General features: G+C 37.1%; 1 protein-coding gene across 3 annotated transcripts; it reads right to left on the minus strand.

Moving 5' to 3' along the window:
* Positions 1-5071: 5071 nt before the first annotated feature.
* Positions 5072-25982, minus strand: LOC127812947 (CMP-sialic acid transporter 1). Of its 3 annotated transcripts, none has more exons than XM_052353561.1 (8): positions 25725-25982; positions 8515-8598; positions 8091-8305; positions 7813-7891; positions 7214-7383; positions 6240-6426; positions 5858-5935; positions 5072-5704 (listed from the first exon to the last, which is right to left on the minus strand). In XM_052353561.1, exons 1-8 carry the CDS (start codon positions 25773-25775, stop codon positions 5561-5563), a joined length of 1008 nt encoding a protein of 335 aa, XP_052209521.1. In that variant the 5' UTR covers positions 25776-25982; the 3' UTR covers positions 5072-5560. The 3 variants fall into 3 exon arrangements, with proteins under 3 accessions (XP_052209521.1, XP_052209523.1, XP_052209522.1); XM_052353563.1 differs by lacking the exon at positions 25725-25982 and adding an exon at positions 9742-9801; XM_052353562.1 differs by lacking the exon at positions 25725-25982 and adding an exon at positions 9728-9760.
* Positions 25983-26361: the final 379 nt, after the last annotated feature.

A 26361-nucleotide genomic window follows, 5' to 3' on the forward strand; every position in this document is an offset into this window, starting at 1 on the left:
AAGACTGAAAACTGGCTGAACCATGTTGTTATTAAGTTAAATGTTATATTTTAAAAATGTTAAAAAAACTGCTGAATGTTATGTTAAATTTAATGTTATATTTGTTATTGTTTTGTTTTGTAAACTTTGATATTAAATTAAATCTTGAATTTGATGATTGTTTAATTTGTTTTATGGAGTTAGATATTAATTAACTTAATTTAAAATGTTGCATTATGTCAATTAGTCGAATGTTGATTCTTATTTAAATGTGTGTTTTTTGGATGATATATATAAATATATATATATGTATATTCTTAAATTTTTGTATTTAAAAACTGAATTATATATATATATATATATATATATATACACACCAAACTAATATGGTCCCATCCCAACCCTTACTCGTATAGTCTTCGGCTCAAGATTTTTAAAAATTCTACTCTCAGTCCAAAATCGATCCGATTTAATTTACTCTAAACTATGCTATCTTTCTTGAGTCTTCTTGTACTTCTTTATTAAGTTGGGTGGATGGATGAAATTGAAAATATGATTTTCTAAGAGAAAAAGGATTTATTTTGTACCCAATTTTACTAACAGAGAGAAGGTAAGATGGCCAAAGCCTTTGGAATAGCAATTAACAAGGTAGTTGCATGGAAACGGAAAATAGAAAATAGATACGATTCAAAATAAAAATAAAGAAAAATTATTTTCAAAAAATAAAAAAAAAAAGTGGGGAGAAACTCATAAATAAAAAAATATATATATGAACAAATAAATATAAATTTCATAATGTATTTAAACAAATTCTAAGAAAAATTAAAAATTTAAATTAGAAACGAAAAAAATTTCATCTTCATTCGTGGATGAAAATGTATTTCCAAATCAGAAATGCATTTTCGATTCTAATAATACAAAACAATTATGAAAAGTTTTTAAAATTATAGAAGTAGCCCATAAATATTTCTTGATATTTTGAAATTGTCGAAACGATACCCTAAAATAATTTTCTTACATTAGAGCCAAACGAAGCCGTGATTGTATTGGGTTGTGTACATATATTCTGGTGGTTTCTTTTATTATGTCGGGGACAAAGTTTGGTTTGAGTAAATTTTATTGAAGACATATTGGAAAGTTAGATCACTCATATTAAGTAAATATTTATAAATTTGTATCAAATCTCACCCTAAAAAGTTTAAATTTGATCATAGAGATGACTCCTATAATCTTTTATCACCAAATTAACTCTTGAAATTATAATTTTTAGTTTGAATAACAATAACAATAAATCAATCTTAATTATATTACAAGGGTTGCCTATCAAATTCATATTTTCAATGGGTTTTACGATAATTGTCAACTATCTAACATAATTATCCGAACACTTAGATCAATTTAAAATAAAAATCTATTATAAAGTCTTTTATTTTAAATATAACAAGAACACCATAAATTCGGTTAACAATGATGTGGTTGTGGTGTAAATAGAATTAAATTTTATTTGTGTACTCTTGGACCCATAATAATAAATAATGATGAAAATGTGAGCTAACCTCTGATAGAAATCAACATGAAGTTAATGATTTCATATGGAAGCAGCCTTTGTTGGTATTGTCCCCTGAAAATGATTTGTGGGTCACCAAATGAGCAATTGGAACCTCTTCTTGTTCAATTAGAACAAGGAATCAGCCTTTGGGTGAGGTATATGACAAAATCTAACAATCCTGTTATGATTTAATCTGGCCTTATTGCTGCAATTTCAGCCACAAGTGTTGACTAAGCCCTGAGGTTGCTTAATTGACAAAAGCTCATATTCTAACACGCTTACTCCAACTCTTACATCATACCTTTCTACTGCTCGTAAAGAAACAATATTGTTGCCCGCATGGCACGATTAATTCTCAAGTAACAAATTACACTTAAGGATGCAGGTTCAAGTCATGACAGTCGCAACGTGAGAATTTCACTTTTCTGTAAGGGTGGCTCTTTGTGGGCACCATACATTGTGTCTCTTATCTGGTACACTGTCGTGTACCGTAATTAACCCCTCCCATGTACGTGGAACAGTATGTGAGGGGACTTTTAAGGTGAGGATCTCACCTTTTGCACCCAAGAAACAATATTGTGCCAAAAGCTAGACTTTCCAAACAAAATTTTCAGACCAACATATATGGTACAAAGAGTACTCAGATGAGATGACAGGTGCAGAATCCCATTGGAACTGTTGAATTACATAAGAAACAATAGATTATGGATGCTCGTGAGTTGGGTTGGTTCAGATTTGAATCTAAACCAATCATATGATCGGTTCTAAAATGTTGGAACCAACCCATGGCAAACTAGCAATGCCACAAGAAGGCTCCCATGGCAAACTTCCTCTTCTCTTCCAGGTTTCCGGCCACTGAAAACCCATATTGAGCCAGAAGGCAGTCAAGCTGCCATTCAGGCATGGCCTCATAGTCAGACTTTGTGTATCTTGGATAATGAAGTGGCATCTGAAAGTCACTGCATTTCTGATGCTTAGTAGCAGCTCCATTACACTGCTTAGAAGGTGGCTGGGCAACTGCGTCTCTTCCTCCTCCACTCATCATCTCTTTCAATTGTCTGGTTTTGGGCCTCTGAATGGGGGGGGGGGGGGGGGGGGGGGGGTCGTCTATTGAGGATCACTTCTGCTTAATCTGAGGCAACCTCTAAAGTGGATGGGGTTTTATAGGGAGAGTAGGAATATTCTGGAAGAGGAAACAGTGTGGGGGAATTACTGAGAAAAGAAAGCATAAATTATTCAGGTTTTGTAGTGTGGATCGAATAGAGTTTGGAATGAATCGGAAGAAAAAAGAATAATGCTATTTGTACAGAAATAGCTTCATAGGTGAGTTTACGAAATGAATTTCTCGTGATAAATTGAAGATTTATAGCGATAAATTCACGATTTCTCTTCTCTTCTCTTCTCTCTCTCTTTCTTTCTTCCCTTTTTCCCCTTCAGGCATTGCTTCTGCCTCGTCACCCACCGTCTGTCGCCCGCCTCTGCCTCGTTGCCCACCGTCTGCCGTCTGTCGCCCGCTGCTGCCTCGCCCGACCGACTGCCGACAATCGCCGCTCGCCTCTTGCGCCTCGCCTCTCGCCTGCCCGAGAGGCGAGGCGACGATCGACCAGGCGAGAGGCGAGGCGCAAGAGGCGAGCGGCGGCCGTCGACAGTCAGCCGAGCAAGGCAATGACGGGCGTCGGCGGGCAATGCTGAAGGGGGAGGAGAAGATAGAGAGAGGAGATGAGGAAGGAGAAAAATGATAGAAAGGGATAAAATAGTCACTGAGATAAGAGAGAAGAGGATAAAATAAATTTTTCATCTTATCGGTAAACCTAGCTGTAAATTAGCTTCTGTACAAATAGCATGGTCCAAGAAAGAAACAGGAAGGAGGATAGGATTCCCGAGAAAACAAGGCATGATGTTCCAGATTCTGTTGTCTGGAAAAGACGTATTCATTTTGTGTTCATCTTTACTCCTACTTTCTCTTCAATTAAACAATTAGCTGTTCCCTTGGTCCAGCTTCTAAAAGCTAGATTTAGCATTGATGATGACAGCCTGCAGGTGAAAATACAAATCTTAACATCATATGGCTCATTCTAAATCATGTTTTATTTATACCCAGTTTAAAGCATATTTTCCAAGATTTTCTATAAGATTATCTTCGATGGTATTAGACCAAAATCATGCAGGCTTAAGTTACACCCAGTTCTTCTATTAATATTAAAGCCATTGGCTTCCTAGTTTCCTTAATTATTTGAAAATTAGGATATTTTTAACCTTAATTATTTAAGGTTAAAAAGTTTTTCTTTATTCAATTCTACTCTTAACTTCTTTTTTTATTTTTTACTAAAAAACTACTTACACAACTCAAGCTCATAAATTTTCAATCACTTTTGTGATTGATTGGATGGGAGAGGCTATTCTAAGGTGTTATTGATTGGGGGATCACGTCAAAGGCACTAATGCATATCCTCTAGGGCGCTCAGAATTTTTTTAGATTGTATTTGAATAGAGTTATTTCAATTATTTTTTATTTAAAATTTTAACTTCTAAATCTATTATTTTGTTGCATGATTGTTGAAAGAATTTGATTTTTAAGTACAATTTAAAGGTAGATTTGAACCCATGAAATATAAGGATTTAAAAGGCAAAATGGCACAATTTAGAATAACATCATGTGAAATCACTCCAATCAATAGCAAAGATTCCAATGTTCTGCTATGAGAGAGAGTTAATATTACATTTCCATTATCTGCAAATTTTTCTCAGGAAAACAAATCCGTTTGAAATTTCAAAAGGCATTAAATGCAACAGGCAAACAAATATATAAACTCTGTTGATAAGAACAAAGCTTGATCCTCATCCAAATTATGTACATTAAAGACTCACTTTCATGAGATCAAACAAGTGCCACTAGCCTATGTAGTTGTCCTATACACAGAAAGAGCATTAAATATATGAGCTCACCAGTAGTTTCTGGGTTGGTCCCCATGTTTCAAGAGCCACCTGCTATGCAAAGACTGAACAAGCTGCGGTTCAATAATTCAAAGACTTAACCAAACATCAATCATTTCAAAAAATCTAAGCCACATGTGGGAGGGAGTTGGCAACAGAGAACAACCAAGCAGAGATTTTTTATCTTCAGCTAGCTTCTAACCTAGCTTGAACTAATAGTTTCCAAATGGAGGACCCGATTTTTTTTTTCTTAAAGAATGAACGAGTAATCCAGATGCAAATCACTAAGAGCATTTGCTTTTCCAAAACTTTGACCAACTATAAAGGAAGAAAGGTTAAAAAGCATGATCTTTCTGAAAGACTAGCAAAATTATGTTAGGTCTCCAAACCAAATCCAGATTCTCTAAAAACGCTATGGCAATCTCAGTCAGGCAAGGTGTAAAACCAGAATCTGATCCCTAAACAAAATAAAACAAAAATTCTTTGACAGTATAACATCCATATAACTAGGCATCTGGAATGATCACATCTTAACAAGAAGCACAAACCTTATTCCCACTAGTGGGGTCGGCTACATGAAAATTATCACATCTCATCTGAGAAAAAATAACAGCAGCAGAGCAGATTCTCTTTGAACCCCAAAGCACAAATTCATTCACAAAATACTGAATTACATATTGTAGTCTATTCCAGTAATGGTGGTTCAAATAGTTTCTAGTCCACTACAGTTTCCCTAAGTAATCAATTAAGAAAAAGAAAAAGTCTACCAGGACAGAATCGTCATGCCAAGTTTCTGAATCCGGAAAAAATTTGCAGATAGATCCTCTGTTGGATTATTCCAAGAAGATCTAATTGCTGGATTCTCTGGTACCCTAGGTAAAAAATCAGGTAGGTAGAACAACTTGCATCCATAGATATCAATTACTGGCTCCACATCACAATCAAATGCTGAAAATGTTGCGCTGATTTCAATATCAATATTTCTCACTGCTACCAACCTGGGTAATTTTCTAAGCATTTAGACAATCTGCGTGGAACTTCCAATAAGGGGCAAGAAGATGGCAAAGGCATTTCTTTTCAACTGCAAGAAGTATTGCATCAGGAATCCGTCCTTCGTTCAACATAAACTTCATTTAGGCTATCAGGAGCTGCTTTCTCCGTAGAAGGTAAGTCTACAAGCATGCTTGGAGGAGCAAAGTACATGTGCAGTGACATCATACAGATAATAATACCTAAGAAAAGCTGCAGCAAACCAAAAAGAGGAGAAATGTGATAATTTATCATATAGACAAAGAAAGGAAACAAAGTTGCAGGAAGGAACATCCATACAAGTAAAAACATGCAACAGGGAATAGAGTACTGTGCATAACCTTTTATAAAATGGTGAAGATTTACCTGCAGCGTGGGCTTGAAATTGAAGAGATATATTGACAAAACCATAGTCAGCAGCATTGCCATTGATGTGGAATAAACCTGAAGGAAACAAAAACAATTCACACTAGTTTCAGAGTAGAGATAGATAAACAAGTTCCTTCACGAGTAACATGATAATCTTTGCAGTAAGTTGGACTAAGGTGCATTAATTTCATCTCTATCAACAGATTAATGAGTATAAAATAAAGCCTAAACCATGTTTATTCAACAACTCCAGATATACATGCTTTTTTTGAATAACTGGTAGAAACTCCAGAGACCCAATTACAAGCATTTATATAAAACTTCAAGATGCAATCTGCATGAAACAGGTTGTGAAAGACAAACCAATTAAAAAAATTACCTTAACAATATTGTCTGCATATTTCATTAACCATGAAACCAACAAGCCAGTTGATCCCAGATTCAAAACCACCATCCACGTTGTAATATTGTAGCCATTTAAAAGGCGCTGCCACCATGGTCCATTCTCGAAACTACCTCTAAAATCATCAATGACAAGCCGTGCCATGTTAAAGATCGCACCACACCTGTAAAGAATTCAACATAAAAAAAATCAAAAAACAGCAAAACAAAATGCATGTCACTGATGAATGAAATACAAAATCACATGAAGATCACATTGATTTCCCTTGATGAATCATAAAGAGCACTATTTATAAGAAAATTTCAGACAATTATGGGTATAATACTATGTCACTAATTATAACTTCTGAGATCAAAGCAAATATTGTTTCACTCAGTGAAATTTTTACAATTCCTTTAAAGCGCCAATATGTGCAAAAATATGAGTGTGGTTAAGATGATAATGTTACTGTGGATGTGGGCCATAAAAGAAAAGAAAAATAAGAAATGAAATCATATATATTAAGTTTGGAGTGACACCAATCGAAGATGAGATGAGGGAGTCACAACTAAGACTTGGTCATGTGAGAAAAAGACTAATAGAAACACAAGTGAGGCAAGTAGATGAAATGGAGGAAATTTGTAGAGAGAGAGAGAGAGATTGAAGAACTTGGTAGAAAACCCTTAGACATGACATTGGATATAATGGCCTTACAAAGAATATGCAACGGATAGAGATGGTTGGAAATCCAAAATTCATATAGCCGGGCCTGGTGGGATTAAAATTGTGATAATTGCTGTTGTGGTGGTCGTGGTGAAACTATTACAGTGTCAATGAGCTTGTCCTCATCATATATATATCTTCATGAGTTTGTAGACTGGTAACTTAAGTTGTAATGCAATAAGAAATAGGATCATGTAACTTGGGAAAACAATTCAGTAAACAGTGTTTACAGACAAAATGATACCTACGTATACAATTGTACATTTTGCCAGTACAAGCTATCATTATTCTTCTTCATCAGGAACTCAGTATAAACACCAGCCAGTGCTGACAGACAAGCAGATAGGATACCCAACATATACCCCTGAATGGGTGCTGAAAAAAGAGATTGGCATGAAGACTCCCCACAACCTTTTACCTACATAATAAAAGAAAAAAAAAAAATCCACTCTACTCAGGTTTCAATAGGTGAAAGTTATATTACATGGGCTCTTAATACAAGCTTTCTGGTCAATACTGCCAAATGTAACAGATAATAATTCAGATATGCATAAAGAGACAGCTCTTGAGAATGTAATACTAAATGACACAAGAATGTAAAATAGATTACAGTATATAAAATAAGTCTTCCTGATGCATGTAGGAATGTTTTCTTAATGCCAGTTCTATTCCTGTTTATCCATTCAAAGACTGCTCCCATAAATGAACATGGAGGGAAAAAGGACTACCATCTTCCTATTTGGCCCCTAATCAACTGGAAGATTGGAGTACCTCTCAGTACCACTCTAAGATATACCCCAAGATAAATAGAAGAACAATTGAATGTCAGAAAACTTTATATTCTCACCTGGCTTGTTGTTGTTCCAACTGCCAATAGAATAATTGCCATCCACTGCAAATTAGACAGCTTCCTTCTGAGAAATAGCCTACACCATCAGAGCAATGAAACAGTTAAAAAAGGGTGAAAACACCTAAACCTTAGTTTTCTTACAAGAACAAAAAATTTGGCCATGCTCAGAAAGTAAGAGATTATGAATTTATCAATGGCAACCAGAGCAAATAAAAGAATTCAGAAAACATGAATTACATGTGATGTAGGCCATCAGGCAAATAACAAGGAAGCACCTGAACAATATGCCAGTTGTGACAATCTTTAGGTTACCCATTATCTGATATGTGGATGTGTCCACGTAGGTCAGGGTAGCAAACTGAACATTGTTATGGATTAGATATATGATCGAAGGAATTAGGAATAGACGCACAGTCTTCCATTCTGTAGTCATCCTTGTAAGAGATGATTGTCGGGACTCCCTCCAGAGAAGCAAGGAAGAAACTGCAAGCTAGAGTAGGAACATTACATAAATGATATCAGTGGTTCACTGACAGAAGAAAAGTCCATGAATAGAAGGAAAATAAACTCAGTTACAAAAATTGGTCCAAACATTTGCAAAGTTAAAAACTATTTTGAGAGAGAGAGAGAGAGAGTATCTATTCAAGGTTTCAACAATATCCCTTTCAATATATTTGACAAATCCAACTGAAGAATCACCTTAAAAACTTCAGCAAGAAATGGGACAGTTGCATAATCATACTTGTAACCCCCATTGTTTTGAGAGAGAGTTGTTAAAATTCCCTGCCACAAACAGGAAAGCAAGGCGACATATCATTAGTATCTCATTTAAAAGAAGTATCCACACTGACTTCTGACTTTATCGTGCAGCAAGAAAACCAAGCAAATTCAAAAAGAAACTTTTAGTCTTGCCAAATAAAATAAGATAAGAAAACACCATTTCTATGTGCCAAGCACCCTAAAAAAACATCTAGGTAAAAGATGGTATATAAACAAGATGAAAATAGATAAGATAAAAAACAAGCTCAGATCAATCAAATAAAACTTAAAATAGAACACAAACATTATTATAATCTTTATCAATAATTGGTCTAAGATGCACATCATACCATTTCAAAAAAACATTCCCTCTCAATTGATGCTACTTCTAACTTCATTTATGCATAAATTGGACTAAGAATGGCTACTCCATCAAAAAAAAAAAAAAAAAAGCTTACCTTATTTACCTTCTATTGATGCTATTCTAACTTCATTTTTGCATAAATTGGTCTAAGATGCATGACCGTCTTAAGAAGCATTCCCTCGTTAACCTCCAATTGATGTTACTTCTAGATTAGTATATGCATAAACTGGTCTAGGATGCACATCCTTACCACCTCAAGAAGCATTCCAGTGATTCATTTTTGTTTCACTTTCATCATTTCTTGTATCAGAACTCTTCCATCATAAAACAACATCAATCATGAGCCTTAATCCTATTTAGTCAACTAAATGAATTCTAGACTTCCAACCATCTCTATCCATAGTTGCATCCTCAGTAAAGGATGTTTTTATAGATACTCATTTTAAAAACTTATTTTAAAAAATTGCTATGGTTCAAAAACTATTTATAAAAATACTACAATCTTTTCAGTCAGCTTCCACAGTGATTCTAGCCAGAGTGGCCTGATAAAAATCACTCCTCTTAGGAGCAAGCACCTCATTCTTTGAAAATCTTTGATGTCTCTGCTTTTTCCTCCTTTCAATATCATTGACTATGGTACGCTTTGCCTTCAAAAGTTGTCATGGGGCTGACTGAAAGAGACAATAAAATTAAAAGCTTCCTCATCCGAACTAATTCTCCCTCCCTCCCTCTGTTCCAAGCAATCTAAGGATATTGCAGTGATAAATGTGCAAGAAGAAGCACAACCACCTGGAATTTCTCACCCATGGTAACATCTTCAACTTGGTATCTCCATCAACCAGTTCTTACCCATCTTCATTCCAGGTGGGTTTCCTTTCATTTTCAACCCTGCATTAATGAATTTTGGTTCAAATATAGACAAAGCATATTCTGACTTATATTCATGACTTTCTCAGACATAGAGCATTTCCCTTTTTTTCCAGAGTTGTAAGTGAAGAACTGAATGCTTTAGTGCTTTGCAAAATGTGGATTCACATGATTTTTAAGAGAAGGTACTCCGGCTAGGAGCAAGAGGTACTCACTCCTGGAAGGAGCAGGTTTTATCCAGCCACACTGGATATGATAGTTTGAAAACTATCACATTTGTTTAAATAAATTTTTAACTTGTATTATTTAAAATAAATAAAAAAAAAAATTCTCTGTAAGGCCATTATATCCTCTGCCATGCCTAAGGGTTTCCCACCAAATTTTCTTTGGTCGTCCACTCTCTTTTGCTACAAATTTCCTCCATTTCATCTACTCGCCTCATGGGTGCTTCTATTAGTCTTCTTCTCACATGTTCAAATCACAAGTCTTCCATCATAATATTACAATATTTCCAGTTTACTGACTCTGAATTTCATGAACGCATTTTTTTCCTTAATAACCCAACATTTAATACCACACATCATAAAAAATCTTAGTTATTCTTTTTAACAAACAAAAATATCAAGGAAAGATGCCAGCAAGTGAACAAACCCATAACCATCAAATAGAGCTGAACAGCAGAAAGACTACATACTGTACCAATACCATCTCAAAAAGCATTCACTCATTTTGTCTCAGAAAGTGTTCCAATCATTCATTTTTTGTTTAATCTTTTCTTGTAACACAACTCTTCCATCATTATATTACAATATTTCCATTTTAGTTACTCTCCATTTTATGAACGTGCTTTTTCTTAATCACCCAACATTTAGTACCACGTTGTAGAAGGTCTTTTTTATTTTATTTATTTATTTGCTTGGTCAGAAATGGCTTTTTCGACTCTTGTTGACAACTAAAAATATCATAGAGGAAAGATACCAGAAAGGGGACAAACCCATAGCCATAAAATAGAGTTGAACAGCAGAAAGAACAAACTCCTATGCAAATAGAGGTAAATACATCTAATCCAAAAAATAAAGAAAAGAATAAATCCTAAAAGAAGTGTCCCTCAACCATAAAAAAGAGGGAAAGAAGAATGAATCCTATAAAAATTGAGGGTTCAACTCTTTCCAAAGCATTGCTGTTCCTCTTGGACCACAAGCCCCACATCACCCAAGAAGAAGAAGAAGAAGAAGAAGAAGAAGAAAACAAAAGATCTAGCAGCAAGGATGGCATGATCCAATGTCACCAAACAGAGACCAAAATAAACTCAACATGGTCCATACCACTAGCAGTGCAAATAAAAGAATATTGTCAAAAGTAGCAGTTTCCTATCCCTATAGAACTGCTCCTTCTTAGGAATCTTGTTGAATTTTGACTTAGTAACTGTTGATGTGGTTTGAAGAAGTCAAAATAAATTAGAATTATCCATAACTAATAAATTAGCAAATATCTGATATTGTTTGTTATTTGTTTTAGCTGGATATTATACCATATTATTCTCCTCTTTATGGTCATTTCAATTTACATTTTAGTTGTATAAATTGAAGTTTACGATTGAATAAAATATATGACTTTCGCTTTGGTATTTTTTCCCTTCCCTTTTCTTCTTTCTTCATAAAATACCAACAAATGGTATCAAAGCCCTTCTTCTTGAGGGACCTGTGAGATTGAGTGAACCAAAAATGGAGGACCCAAAGAAATATGCGTTTGTAGATGTTTCTCTTGAAGAAACATTACAGAAGAGTTCTTTTGGAGGTTTTGAGGAAACAACTACGTTAGAATCATCAAAGAATGCTGAGGTTGTGGACCAAGTTTCTCAGAATGGAACTACTTCTGCATCTGAGGTTGGTGTTTCTCAAGGTTCATCGTCTGCTCGGAAAAAAAGTTCTGGTTTGTCAATGAAGCTTTGGAAAAAATGATGGAAGATCCAACTGTGCAGAAGATGGTTTATTCATATCTGCCAGAAGAGATGAGGAATCCTTCTACATTTAAATGGATGCTGCAGAATCCACAATACCGTCAACAGTTGGAAGACATGCTAAATAATATGAGGGGAAGCACTAAATGGGATAACCAGATGTTGGATTCCTTAAAAAACTTTGATCTATCCAGTCCTGGAGTGAAGTAGCAATTTGATCAAATTGGGCTTACACCTGAGGAAGGTATTTCAAAAATTATGGCCAACCCCGATGTTGGCATGGCATTTCAAAATCCTAGAGTTCAAGCAGCCATCATGGAGTGTTGGCACAACCTTTGAGTATAGCCAAATACCAGGATGAGAAGGAGTTATTTTAACTCTACTCAAAATCATATTCATGCCTATGCCTCAAAAAATGCCTATGCCCCATAACCATACATATGCCTCAAAAAATGCCTATGCCCCATAACCATACATATGCCTCATAACCATAAATCATAAAATACCCCCATAACCATACCTATGCCTCATAACCATAAATCATAAAATGCCTATATGCCTATATCTAAGACATGCCAGAATTTACATTTGCAGCCTCAAAGTCAAGGAGGAGTGTTGAATTTTGACTTAGTAGCTGTTGATGTGGTTTGAATAAGTCAAAATAAATTAGAATTATCCATAATCAATAAGTTAGCAAATATCTAATATTGTTTGTTAGTTGTTTTAGCTGGATATTATGCCATATTATTCTCCTCTTTATGGTCATTTCAATTTACATTTTAGTTGTATAAATTGGAGTTTACGATTGAATAAAATATATGACTTTCGCTTTGGTATTTTTTTCCCTTCCCTTTTCTTGTTTCTTCATAAAATACCAACAAATCTCCCCAGGAGGTGAACCATAGTGAGAATAGATTCACTACTCTTTTTGTGACGCCTCGTCCCTACTACCGAGTGTCACCGTAACCCAATGTTACGTCAATAGGTCCCACCACAAAGGCTAGCTATGCCCTAACAATAGGAAATTAAAAATAAAGTGGGCGCCCTGGGTGGGGTCCAGGCTTCACCGCCTCCGGCCATCGAGAACTCAAGGTCTAAGACTCATAGGCAGCGGAAGGACACTCGAGTCTCGAATCTGACATGTGCCTCATAAGTAGATTAACAAGCTGCAATTAGGGTTATATCATAACTTACTCACACAAAGTACTCATTAAAAGAAACAAGTCCAACAGACAAATACAGACAACATTTGACACAACCACAAAATAGTTACAAGTCACTCGACCCGCATCCCAATCATGGATTGCCACTCTCATCATCTAGCTAGTCCTCGACATACATCGAATTTCCCTTACCAGACCCCGAGCTATCTATGTGGTTAGTGGGAATGAAGGGGTGAGTCCTGAGACTCAGTAAAGGTAATATGCAATGCAGTAAATTATTAAGCATGACATCATAGATAAATATGAAGTGCAACATGTATGCGAGCCCGTCCACCGCACCTATCTCAAGCTCTAGGTGGCCCCTATTGGTTTCCTCCAAGACCCTATCTCGAGACTCCCACAGTCAAGAATCAAGTTGTGGGATTTAAAATGGGAGAAATAACTAATCTTCAAAGAAAAATTAAGGGGTAGAAGGGAATGGAATGGAGAAGAACAGACAAACCAAATGTGGAGAGAAATGGCTAATGCCCTAAGAAGCACGACAAAGGTAGTCCTTGAAGAGACAAATGGTAAAGCCCCTAACCTTAAGGAGTCTTAGTGGTGGAATGAAAAGGTACAATTGAAAATTAAAAATAAATAAACTTGTTATAAGGTTGTATATCAGTGCAACAATGAAGAAAATCAAAAAAAGTATAAAGAAGCAAAAAATGCAGCAAAAAGAGCTGTTAGTGAAGCAAGGTCAAAAGCATATAAGAATCTATATAAACGACTAGATACAAAAGATGGAGAAAGGGATATATATAAATTAGCTAAAGTAAGAGAAAGAAAAACAGGGGATTTAAATCAAGTGAAATACATAAAAGATGAAAATCAAAATGTATTAGTGAATGAGGGAGCAATTAAGGAGAGATGGAATGAGTATTTCACAAAATTATTCAATGATGGTGGCGACACAAGAGTTAGGTTGGGACATCTTAGTAACTCCGAAGGGAACGTGAGCTATACATTTTATCGACACATAACTTCAAATGAAATAATGCAAGCATTAAAAAAGATGAAAAATCATAAGGCGATGGGACCGGATAATATACCAATAGAAGCATGGAAATGCATGGGAGAAGAGGGCATCTCCTGGCTAACGAAATTATTTAACGCGATCCTTAAATCAAAAAAGATGCCGGATGAGTGGAGAAAGAGTACTTTGGTTCCTATATACAAGAATAAAGGAGATGTTCAAAACTGTGAAAATTACAGATGAATTAAATTAATGAGCCATACCATGAAACTCTGGGAGAGAGTAATAGAGCAGAGGTCTCAGAAAATCAGTTTGGTTTCATGCCTGGTAGGTTAACAATGGAAGCTATATACCTACTGAAGCGCCTAATGGAAAGGTATCGGATCATCAGAAAGACCTACATATGGCGTTTATAGATCTAGAAAAGGCCTATGATAGGGTCCCTAGAGAAGTATTATGGAAGGTTTTAGAGAAGAAAGGAGTTCGAATAGCCTATATACAAACCCTTAAGGACATGTATCACGGTGCAGAGACAAGGGTTAGAACATACGGAGGGGATACTGAACCGTTTAAAATTACAATAAGACTGCATCAAGGCTCTGCACTAAGTCCATACTTATTTGCTTTAGTAATGGATGAACTCACTAAAGATATTCAGACAGAGGTGCCATGGCGTATGCTATTTGCAGACGACATAGTGTTGGTGGATGAAACAAAAGAAAGAGTGAACACTAAGCTTGAGTTGTGGAAGAACAATTTAGAATCTAGGGGATTTAAATTAAGTAGAAAGAAAACATAATATATGGAATGTAAATTTAGTAAGAATGCAAGAGTAGAGAATGTTATTATAAAATTGGTAGATCAAATCTTACAAAGAAAAGACCATTTTCGATATTTGGGATCAGTGATTCAAAAAGATAGAGAAATTCACGAGGATGTCACACATAGAATTAAAACAGGTTGGCTAAAATGGAGAAATGCATCAGGGGTGTTATGTGATGGTAAAATCACATTAAAACTGAAAGGAAAATTCTATAGGACAGCTATAAGACCAGTCTTGTTGTATGGCTCAGAATGTTGGGCAGCCAAATACTAGCATGAGCAAAAGACGAGCGTAGTGGAGATGAGGATGTTAAGATAGATGTGCGGCCATACAAGAAAAGATAAAATTAGAAATGAAGTTATTCGTAATAAGATAGGAGTAGTGCCAATCGAGGAAAAGATGAGAGAGACTAGACTAAGATGGTTTGATCATGTGAGAAGGAGACCAAGAGACGTTCCTATGAAGAGAGTTGATGAAATGGAACAATAAGTCAAAAAAAGAGGTAGAGGCAGACCCAATAAGACTTTGAGAGAGACATTAAAGTTTGATATAAAGTGTATGGACCTAAATGAAGATATGACAAAAGACATAAATACATGGAAGTCGAGAATTCATGTAGCCGACCCCACATAATGGGATAAAGGCTGGATATGTTGTTGTTGTTGTTGTTGTTGTTGTTGTTGTTGTTGTTTTTAGACATCATCCCTTAAATTAACTAACTTACTAGTTAATTTAGCTAACTAACTAACTCATTAAATTAACTAACTAAAATAAACTTTAACTTAATTAAGCTAATACACTAATTCCAAACATTATCAATTCACTAATTGACTAGCTTCCCAAATTAACTAATGATAGATTAACTTTGAAATTAACCATACCTTACTGCCTTAATTTCTCCTCAAGTTCACGGCCACTTCTTCTGCTTCACTTCATGCCTTCAATTTCACTCCCTGCTCACCTATTTATACTCACCTTCATTGAGCCTTCACTTAAATTATTCATTTCAGAGCTATCATTTAATAGTCCACTCTTGGCTACAACATCATTCTTATTCTCCTCAATTTCCAAGGGCATTTTGCATCAAAAATGAGAAAGAATTGGGTTGTGGCGGACAAAGAAAGAGGGCAGCTCAGCAGCTGCCACCTGGCGCGGCAAGGAAGGCCGCGTGGCCGCGCACAATGGCGCCTCAAAACGGCGCCATTTTGGGTGCCTTATGGCTAATTAAAAATCAGCATATTTTCCCAGCACGCACGCAAGCCTCCCACGAATCGAACTCGTGTCCCACGCCTAGCCACTCTCGCGCGCGACCGCCCGCGTTGCCACTTGCCTTCAACTATAATATGCACCCAATAAATTTAAAGAGACTCACGGCCTCTTTCCGGAATTACACCAGCACCTCAAACTTTCTAGAATCTCTACTTACACCCTAAAATTTCCAAAAATCCACCAAATCAATTCATCATATCATTTCCATAAATATTCCCAAATAAATAATTATTTACCTTAATTTTCCATTTCCTCAAAACACCATAAATAAATATTTCCTCTGAAATTTTCAAATATTCAATAATAACCTCAAATAATTATTATTTATCTCCAAAATTTTGGGATTTACAAAAATTCAAGACATTACAGTCTCCCATCCTTATAAAATTTCGTCCTCGAAATTTTTGAACATCTCATCATATTATGCACCAATTGTGACATTACTCGTGGCTTTCAAATAAGTAAGGGTATGGCTTTCGCATTTCTTCCTCCATCTCTCAAGTTGCTTCTCGTTCCGAGTGCTGACTCCACTGCACTTTTACCATAGGGAGAGTTCTATGTCTTAACTGACGATCCTGGCGTCCTAGTATTCGTACAGGTCGTACTTCAAAGGTCATATCAGGTTGGAGGTTAACTTCTTCAATGTGTACCTCTACGTCAGGATTGTATATGTGTTTCTGTAACTGGGAGACATGAAATACATCATGAAGTCCGGCTAGTGCTTCTGGCAAGCCCAACCGGTAGGCAACCGGTCCAACTCGATCTTTGATTCAATACGACCCCAAATATCGAGGTCCCAACGTCCCTCTTCGCTGATGTCTAAACGTCGGACGCATTGGGGTAGCTCGAATGTACACTAAGTCTCCGACAGCAAACTCCAAGGGTCAGGTCCGACGATCCGCATACTTTTTCTGTCGATCTTGGGCTGCCTTCATGTTTTTGCAAACCACCTCTATTTTTTGTGTCACTTTATCCACAAGATTTGTTCGGGCAACCTGTTTCTCTCCCGCTTCAAGCCGACACACCGAGGATCGACACCGTCGTCCATACAGTGCTTCATGTGATGCCATTCCTATGCTTGCTTGATAGCTGTTGTTATAAGCAAATTCTGTCAAACTTAAATATTCATCCCAACTACACCCAAAATCTCATACACACGCCCTAAGCATGTCTTCCAAATTTTGATTGACTCGTTCTGTTTGGCCATTTGTCTGGGGGTGATAGGTTGTGCTGAAATTCAGTTGAGTCCCTAGTTCTTCTTGCACAGCTTTCCAGAATTTTGACATGAATCGACTATCCCTATCTGACACAATGCTCACAGGTACCCCATGAAGGCGAACAATTCCCTAGATGTAAAGTCAGGGAAGTTGTTCAGCGCCCATTGCCCCTTATGAGCAAGAAATGCATTGACTTTGTTAGTTGATCTTATCCTTAACAAACACCCCAGTTTGCATTTATTACAGGTCTAATGCTTACAAGCATGTCACGTTATTCACAGAATTTCCTGTTGTGGCCCTACTGAATGGCCCTAGCTGAGCTACAAGAGCTCAAGATTCTGTTACAAGACTTGTTGGATAAAGATTTTATTCTCCCTAGTGTGTCACCTTGGGGAGCGCCTGTGTTATTTGTGCGCAAAATGATGGAAGTTTGAGAATGTGTATTGATTATCGTGCAATAAATACGGTGACTATTAAGAACAAGTATCCACTACCCAGGATAGATGACTTGTTTGACCAAACTGCAAGGGGCCCAAGTATTCTCTAAAATTGACTTGCGGTCGGGGTATTACCAATTAAAGATAAAAGAGGAGAATATTCCAAAGATGGCGTTCCGGTCACGGTATGGTCACTATGAGTATTTGGTGATGCCGTTTGGTTTGACCAATGCGTCGACGGCATTTATGGATTTGATGAACCAGACATTTCGGTCGTATTTAGACAAATTTATTATTGTGTTTATTGATGATATATTGGTATACTCACCAAGCGAGAAAGCTCATCGGGAACATTTGTGAATTACTCTGTCCATGCTAAGGGACCATAAGTTGTATGCAAAATTTAGTAAGTGTGACTTCTGGTTGAAGGAAGTTTCCTTTTTGGGGCATATAATCTCGGGCCAAGGCATATCAGTGGATCCTGCAAAAGTGAAGGCAATAAAAGAGTGGCCGCAACCCACTACTGTTTCTGAAGTAAGAAGTTTCCTTGGACTAGCAGGATATTATCGCAAGTTCATCGAAAAATTCTCGAGCATTGCTACTCCGCTGACTCAACTAACTCAGAAGGGGGTCAAATTCGTTTGGGATGAGCATTGTGAAAGGAGCTTTCAAGAACTAAAGTTCAGATTGACAACAGCACCTATCCTGGGGTTACCTGAAGGTTTCAAAGGATACGAGGTATATACAGATGCCTTGGGAATAGGGCTAGGATGTGTGTTAATGCAACACGGGAAGGTGATCGCCTATGGGTCTGGACAGTTACGCCCTCATGAAAAGAATTACCCAGTGCATGACTTGGAATTAGCAACTGTGGTACATGCCCTGAAGCTGTGGCGGCATTATCCATACGGGGAGAAATTTGTGATATATGTGGATCATCAGAGTTTAAAGTATATCTTCTCCCAACAAGATCTAAATTTTCGTCAGCGTCGGTGGATGGAGCTTCTAAAGGATTACGACTGTACCATCCAATACCGACCTAGGCAGGCAAATGTGGTGGCAAATGCGCTAAGTCGAAAGAGTTTTATGGCGGGAGCGTGTCAAGCAGTCTGTCTACAAACTCTGACTAAGGAATTTGCAGGACTGACCCTTAACGTGAAATCGTGTGGCGAGACGACAATTATAGCGCAAGTGCAATTACAAGTAAGTCTGTGGGACGAAATTAAACAGGCGACAGCTCAAGAAGGGAATTTGGAACAATGGATAGATGGGAATGGGCAACCGAAGCAACCGAGATTTGAGTATCGTAACGGAATACTCCGAATGAATGGACGAGTGTATGTGCCATCCCTTGGCAAGCTACAACAAAAAATTATAAACAAGGCACATCGAACACCATATACGGTACACCCTGGAGCCACCAACATGTATCGTGACCTACGGGAAGTGTACTGGTGGCCAGGAATGAAGAGAGACGTGGCTAAGTTCGTAAGAAAATATGGCACTTGTCAGCGGATAAAAGCCGAACATCAAAAGCCATCAGGGAGTTTGCAACTGCTAGAAATTCCCGAATGAAAATGGGAACATGTAACAACAAACTTTATCATGGGTTTACCTTTACCCTAAACTCCAAAGAAAGCTGATGCTATTTGGGTGATTGTGAATCGACTAACAAAGTCAGCGCATTTCTTGCCCATAAAGAGCACAATGGACGTTGAACAACTTGCCCGACTTTATATCTAGGAAATTATTCGCCTTCATGGGGTACCTGTGAGCATTGTGTCAGATAGGGATAGTCGATTCATGTCAAAATTCTAAAAAGTTGTGCAAGAAGAACTAGGGACTCAACTGAATTTCATCACAGTCTATCACCACCAGATAGATGGCCAAACAGAACGAATCAATCAAATTTTGGAAGACATGCTTAGAGCGTGTGTACGAGATTTTAGGGGTAGTTGGAATGAATATTTAAGTTTGACAAAATTTGCCTATAACAACAACTATCAAGCAAGCATAGGAATGGCACCATATGAAGCACTGTATGGACGACGGTGTCGATCCCCGATGTGCTAGCTTGAAATGGGAGAGAAACAGCTTGCCCAAACAGATATTGTGGATAAAGCGACACAACAAATAGAGGTGGTTCACAGAAACATGAAGGCAGCCCAAGATCGACAGAAAAAGTATGCGGATCATCGGACCTGACCCTTGGAGTTTGTTGTCAGAGACTTAGTGTACATTCGAGCTACCCTAATGCGTCCGACGTTTAGACATCAGCGAAGATGGAAGTTGGGACCTCGATATTTGGGGTCGTATCAAATCAAAGATCGAGTTGGACCGGTTGCCTACCGATTGGACTTGCCAGAAGCACTAGCCGAACTACATGACGTATTTCATGTCTCCCAATTACGGAAACACATATACAATCCTGACGTAGAGGTATACATTGAAGAAGTTGACCTCCAACCTGATATGACCTTTGAAGAACGACCTATACGGGTGCTAGGACGCCAGGATTGTCAGTTAAGACATAGAACTCTCCCTATGGTAAAAGTGCAGTAGAGTCAGCACTTGAAACGAAAAGCAACTTGGGAGATGGAGGAAGAAATGCAAAAACGATACCCTTACTTATTTGAAGGCCACGAGTAATGTCACAATTGGTGCATAATATGATGAGATGTTCAAAATTTCGAGGATGAAATTTTATAAGGGGACGAAATTTTATGAGGGGAGACTGTAACGTCTCGAATTTTTGTAAATCCCGAAATTTTGGAGATAAATAATAATTGTTTGAGGTTATCATTGAATATTTGAAAAATTCAGAGGAAATATTTATTTATGGTATTTTTAGGAAATGGAAAATTAAGGTAAATAATTATTTATTCGGGAATATTTATGGAAATGATATGATGAATTGATTTGGTGGATGTTTGGAAATTTTGGGGTGTAAGTAGAGATTCCAAAAAGTTTGGGGTGCTGGTGTAATTTCGGAAAGAGGCCGCGAGTCTCTTTAAATTTATTTGGTGCATATTATAGTTGAAGGCAAGTGGCAGCGCAGGCGGTCACACGCGAGGGTGGCCAAGCATGGGATGCGGGTTTGATTCGTGGGAGGCTTGTGCGCGCACTAGGAAAATAGGTTGATTTTTAATCAGCCATAAGGCGCCCAAAACGGCGCCATGAGGCTTCTATGTGCGCAGGCACGCAGTTTTGCCGCGCACACGCCATGCGCGTGGCCAGGCGGCCGCGCAGTCCTCCTGGTCACGCCAGGTGGCAGCTGCTGAGCTACCCTCCTTCTTTGTCCACCACAGCCCAATTCTTTTCTATTTTTTATGCAAATGCCCTTGGAAATTGAGGAGAATAAGAATGATGTTGTAGCCAAGAATGGACTACCAAATGATGGCTCTGAAATGAATCATTTAAGTAAAGGCTCAGTGAAGGTGAGTATAAATAGGAGAGTAGGGAGTGAAATTGAAGGCATAAAGTGTAGTAGAAGAAGTGGCCGTGAACTTGAGAAGAAATTGAGGTAGTAAGGTATGGTTAATTTCAAAGTTAATCTTCATTAGTTAATTTGGGAAGCTAGTCAATTAGTGAATTGATAATGTTTGGAATTAGGGTATTAGCTTAATTAAGTTAAAGTTTATTTTAATTAGTTAATTTAATGAGTTAGTTAGTTAGCTAAATTAACTAGTAAGTTAGTTAATTTAAGGGATGATGTCTAAATTAGTTAATTTAGGAAAATTAGTCAATTAGTAACTTAGTGGACTCGGTAGCCAAATGAATTTAATTATGGGTTGCTAAATTAGTTCTTGACCTTGCTTTGTAAATATTTTGTTAACGGATTTTGGGTGCGTCAACGGTACAAATTATCAGACAGCACGTATCTCGAGGTAAGAGTTTAATATGTTCTGTGTATAAATTACTTTTGTCATGACTTGCATAAGATGTTAAGGGAGTGCCTAGACATGGGACAATTGATTTTTGACTATGGGAGTCTCCAGATAGGGTCTTGGAGGAAATCATTAGGGGCCACCTAGAGCCTGAGATAGGTGCGGTGGACGGGGTCGCATTCATGTTACACTTCATATTTATCTATAATGTCATGCTTAATAATTTACTACATTGCATATTACCTTTACTGAGTCCCAAGACTCACTCCTTCATTCCCACTAACCACACAGATAGCTAGGGGTTTGGTAAGGGAAAGGCAATGTATGTCGATGACCAGCTGGATGATGAGAGTGGCAATCCATGATTGGGATGTCGGTCGAGTGACTTGTAACTATTTTGTGGTTGTGTCAAACGTTGTTTGTATTTGTCTGTTGGACTTGTTTCTTTTAATGAGTACTTTGTGTGAGTAAGTTATGACATACCCTAATTGCAGCTTGTTAATCTACTTATGAGGCACAGGTCAGATTCGAGACTCGAGTGTCCTTTCGTTGCCTATGGGTCTTAGACCTCGAGTTCTCGATGGCCAAAGGCGGTGAAGCCTGGACCCCACCCAAGGTGCCCACTTTATTTTTATTCTCCTGTTGTTAGGACATAGTCGGCCTCCGGAGTGGGATCTATTAACGTAACTTTGGGTTACGAAGACACTCAGTAGTGGGGACGGGGCGTCACAAGATACATCGGTAATCTTTGTTAAGCCATCTGAAGTGAGGATGGAACTAGAGGTAGAAGCTAGGTAGAAAGGCCACCCAAGGAGAGGTCATAAATCCCTAAATAGCCATTCATAGGAAGATGTTCCCTTCGTGGCAGAGGACACCACAGAACAAGTAAAAAAGAGAATGCTACTCTCCTCAATGGCCACCGAACATTGTCCTAGTGTCCTGATGTAGAGTGACAATTAAGACAGCAAAGAGAAAAGACTCCAATTTGCAATCTAAAGTTTCTCCTAAATTATCAGGGACCAGAAGATATCCTCAGAATTCAGGACCAAGTAAAAGAGACTGAGGCACAATGCTGTTATTTTTTATATTTTACCTCACTTGAAGAAATGTGACTTATGCCTTTTAAATATGTTTGTCTGAATCCAGCAACAATCACACAATGTTCTCCTCATCAATCGAAACTGGCTACGAGAGTCGCCAGAAACTTTACTCCAAATCTAAAAGGGTTTTTTTGGTGGTGCCCTTAGGAAACCCTATGGAGCTTTTAATTTGCTTGAGAGAAATATGAGGAACGTCTACACTAATAACTGCAAACTGGCCCTTTTGTAATTACTAATAGACAGCCACCCACATTGGCTTCATTAGAGCCATGATAGGAGAGATACTGGGAAGACCAACATTCAAAAGCCCAAAAACTTATCTTAACTATAGGTGACTTCCTCCTTTTATGCATAATAATTATTGTTAAAACAAAAAACTTTCCATGTGATAATTGTATTTAAAATGCCTAACAAACTCGTGTTTATGGATCATGGGATAACTAACCAATATCCCTACACCAATAGAAAGATGTCACATCCTAGTTTCTATAGGTACCAAACATTTTCTATTTAGACAAATTTAAAGCCTTCAAAAAACAGCAAAAACATACAGGAGTAATATGTTATACCAAAAACTAGGGTTGATATAAGAAACAAATGGATCATGCAAATTAAACCAAATTGTTTGCAGATTCATTCTTACCCTAAATTGTTCATTTTTTCATGTAAATATCATGAAAGGAAAGATTTTACTTTTTTAACTGGCATAAACAACAAAAATATAACCATAGGAACTTATGGCATACACACAACACATCAACATATTAAACACATCAATGGACAAACAATAAACACGAATGAATCTGATACCACTGTTAGTTCTAATATTTTACATCACTTGAAGAAATGTCACTTGATGTTTGTTTACACACCCCTTAAATATGTTTGTTCAAATCCAACAACAATCACAGAATGGTATCCTCATCAACTGAAAGTGGTTAGAAGAGTCATCCAAAACTTTCTTTCTTTCTTTTTTTTTCCTAAGTGAATCATCCAAAACTTTACATGCTCCAAATCCTAAAGGGTTTTTATGGAGCCCAAACCCTAGTGAGTGGTTAATTTGCTTGAGGAAGAAAAATGAGGATGACATGTACACTGAAAATTATAAAATAGCCTTTTTTTAGTTACTAGTGGATAGATTCCATTAAAACCTTGAAGGAGGGACAATGGGAAATTGGTGAACCAACATTCAAAACCCAAAAACTCATCTTATCTATAGATAGCTTTCTCATTTTGTTCGTAATTATTACTATTAAAACAACACAATTATCCATGAATAAGTCTATTTAAAATGCCTAAGTAGATATTTATGAATCATGAGATAACAAACCCATATCCCTATAGACACATTTCTATTAGTGGCCAACGGAAGAAGAATGCTATTGTTGAATTGTTAGCCACCATTTCATCTACAAGCTTAAGTAGCTAGATAGAGAGCTAACTTTATCTTTATATTATTATTTTTACTCTCAATATGGATTCTCAAGTGTGGCCAAGCCTAAACACATAACTAGTCCAAACACATGCAACTATTTTAATATTGGGTTAGCACTAAGGTTTGAACTCAAGAGCTTTGCCTGCTCTAATAACATGTTGAATTGTTGCCACCATCTCTTCTAAAAGCTTAAGCAGCTAGATAGAGGAAATTTTATCTTTTATATTATTGTTTTTACTCTCAACAGCTATAACCAAACAACATTCTCATTGCAGTCCTCTCCTTGAGACATCTTGCTTGCTAATGTTGTGCCCCACATCTTTCTCAAACTCTATCCTGTGGATGACTTACCTCAAACCAAAAATGGACAGTCCTAGGCATTTCTTACCTTAAAAGTTTTAGGAGTCGTCCTCTTTAAACATTTCTATCCAATTGACAATGTCATAAACCATCAACTATTAGGCTTTTCCAAGGCCACAGTACACATACAAGAAAAGCCACTCCAGCAGGAAGTGCTAGCCCACAAGATTCACACAACTTCAAGTCCTATCATAATTTGCAAAAGATATAACCACAAACTTAACCTTCATCAATTTCCTCCATTTCATGGCATCTTCCACTTCCCTAATATGAAGATGAACATGAAATCTGAGAAAGCATCCATTGATTCCAAATACAATCCACTGGCATCTTTATTCAATGTTATCCTATATTTATACAACCTGTGTAACATGAATTATAAACGCTAACGTTGTTGACCACAATATAAGGCCATAGAACTCCTTCAGAGAAACTACCCACACACACAGTCCTTCCCGAAATTAAGCCCCATTGGGAAACTTGTATTCTTACCAAATTTCTACCAGTTCCTTTTGTAACATAAATGATATACATTAAGGTTGTTGACCACAATATAAGAAGGCCATAGAACTCCTTTAGAGAAACTACCCAACATACAAATTCCTCCCCCATATTAATCCCTATCAAAGCCCAACTGGGAAGCTTGTATTCTTAAAAAATTCCTTCCAACTCCTTCTGATGCTTTTTCCATGAACCCATATTATTATAGGCTCATTCCTACAAAAAGGTCCCGTCCCTAACTTGGACACCAGCTCATCACCCATAAATTGACTAGGTCCAATCAGAATACCGTATCTCACAATTTTGGATCCACTATACAATATTTGAGTTCTTCAACTACACACCACCAGCCCCAGCAAATGAGAAAGAAATTTATCTGCATTTCCTCCAATCCCTTTTGCCCACAGCAAAAAATGGTAAAAAATTGAGAAGAAACACATCCACAGACTCGCATATTATTCTTAGATCATAGTAATAGTTTGTCTTCTACCCTTATACGCATATGTGCATCGTTTTCATCCTATGAATCAGATTTCAAGCCATCCAACTACTGAATCTCAGAAAAGGTTAGCTCATATAAGAAAGTAGCTGAAAGCTCCGATCATGCAATGCAAAATTCACAGTTAAACCTACAGAGTCGGTACATTTTACAGTTAAATTCGCTGCTACATCAAAGATAACAATTGCGAGTATAGATAAGAGAAGAAAAAGCTTTCTTCTAGGGTTTACAAATAAACTAATGCATAAACAACCTGAGAACTGGTGAGTATGGTGAGCAGCGCGGCAACGAAGTACCACTGCATCTTCCCCTTCTTCTTCTTCTTCTTCTTCTTCTTCTTCTTCTTCTTCTTCTTCTTCTGTGTTAGGTCTTAAAGCACGGAACAATGGCGCAAATGCGATTGCAGATCGGCAATGATCTGATCTTCAAAGCGCATCTGCAAGAGACTGATAATTACAGAGTGTCGATTGGCGTGGGGCAGATCAGAAAATGTGAGCAAGAGATTCGATGAAATTTTGAAGAGATTTTCTGGAATTGCACGAAAGTAGTGGGCTTATGGGCTTTTGGGCTTATTGGCCTAATAGGCTGAAGATCGATCGATACAAAGCCCAAACCAGTAGTTTTATAATTTTAATTGAATTTTTTTAACACATTTTCTATTTTTTTATATAAAATTTATTTTCATATCTAAATAGCCTCTCTAGTTTTCATTAGAAATTCTGAAGTGATTTTGGGCCCCAAAAAAAAGAAAAAAAAAGAAAGACTGTTCAATTATATAAAATAAAAATAAAAATAAAAAATTAATAAAACGTTATTATCTCACAAGTTCTATATATTTAATAGTGTTTACCTATGATTAACAAGGTAGTAGGTCAGTTAGCTTTGACACT

This window comes from Diospyros lotus, chromosome 11 (assembly GCF_014633365.1).
Source record: "Diospyros lotus cultivar Yz01 chromosome 11, ASM1463336v1, whole genome shotgun sequence".
In the NCBI taxonomy this organism is placed as follows: domain Eukaryota; kingdom Viridiplantae; phylum Streptophyta; class Magnoliopsida; order Ericales; family Ebenaceae; genus Diospyros; species Diospyros lotus.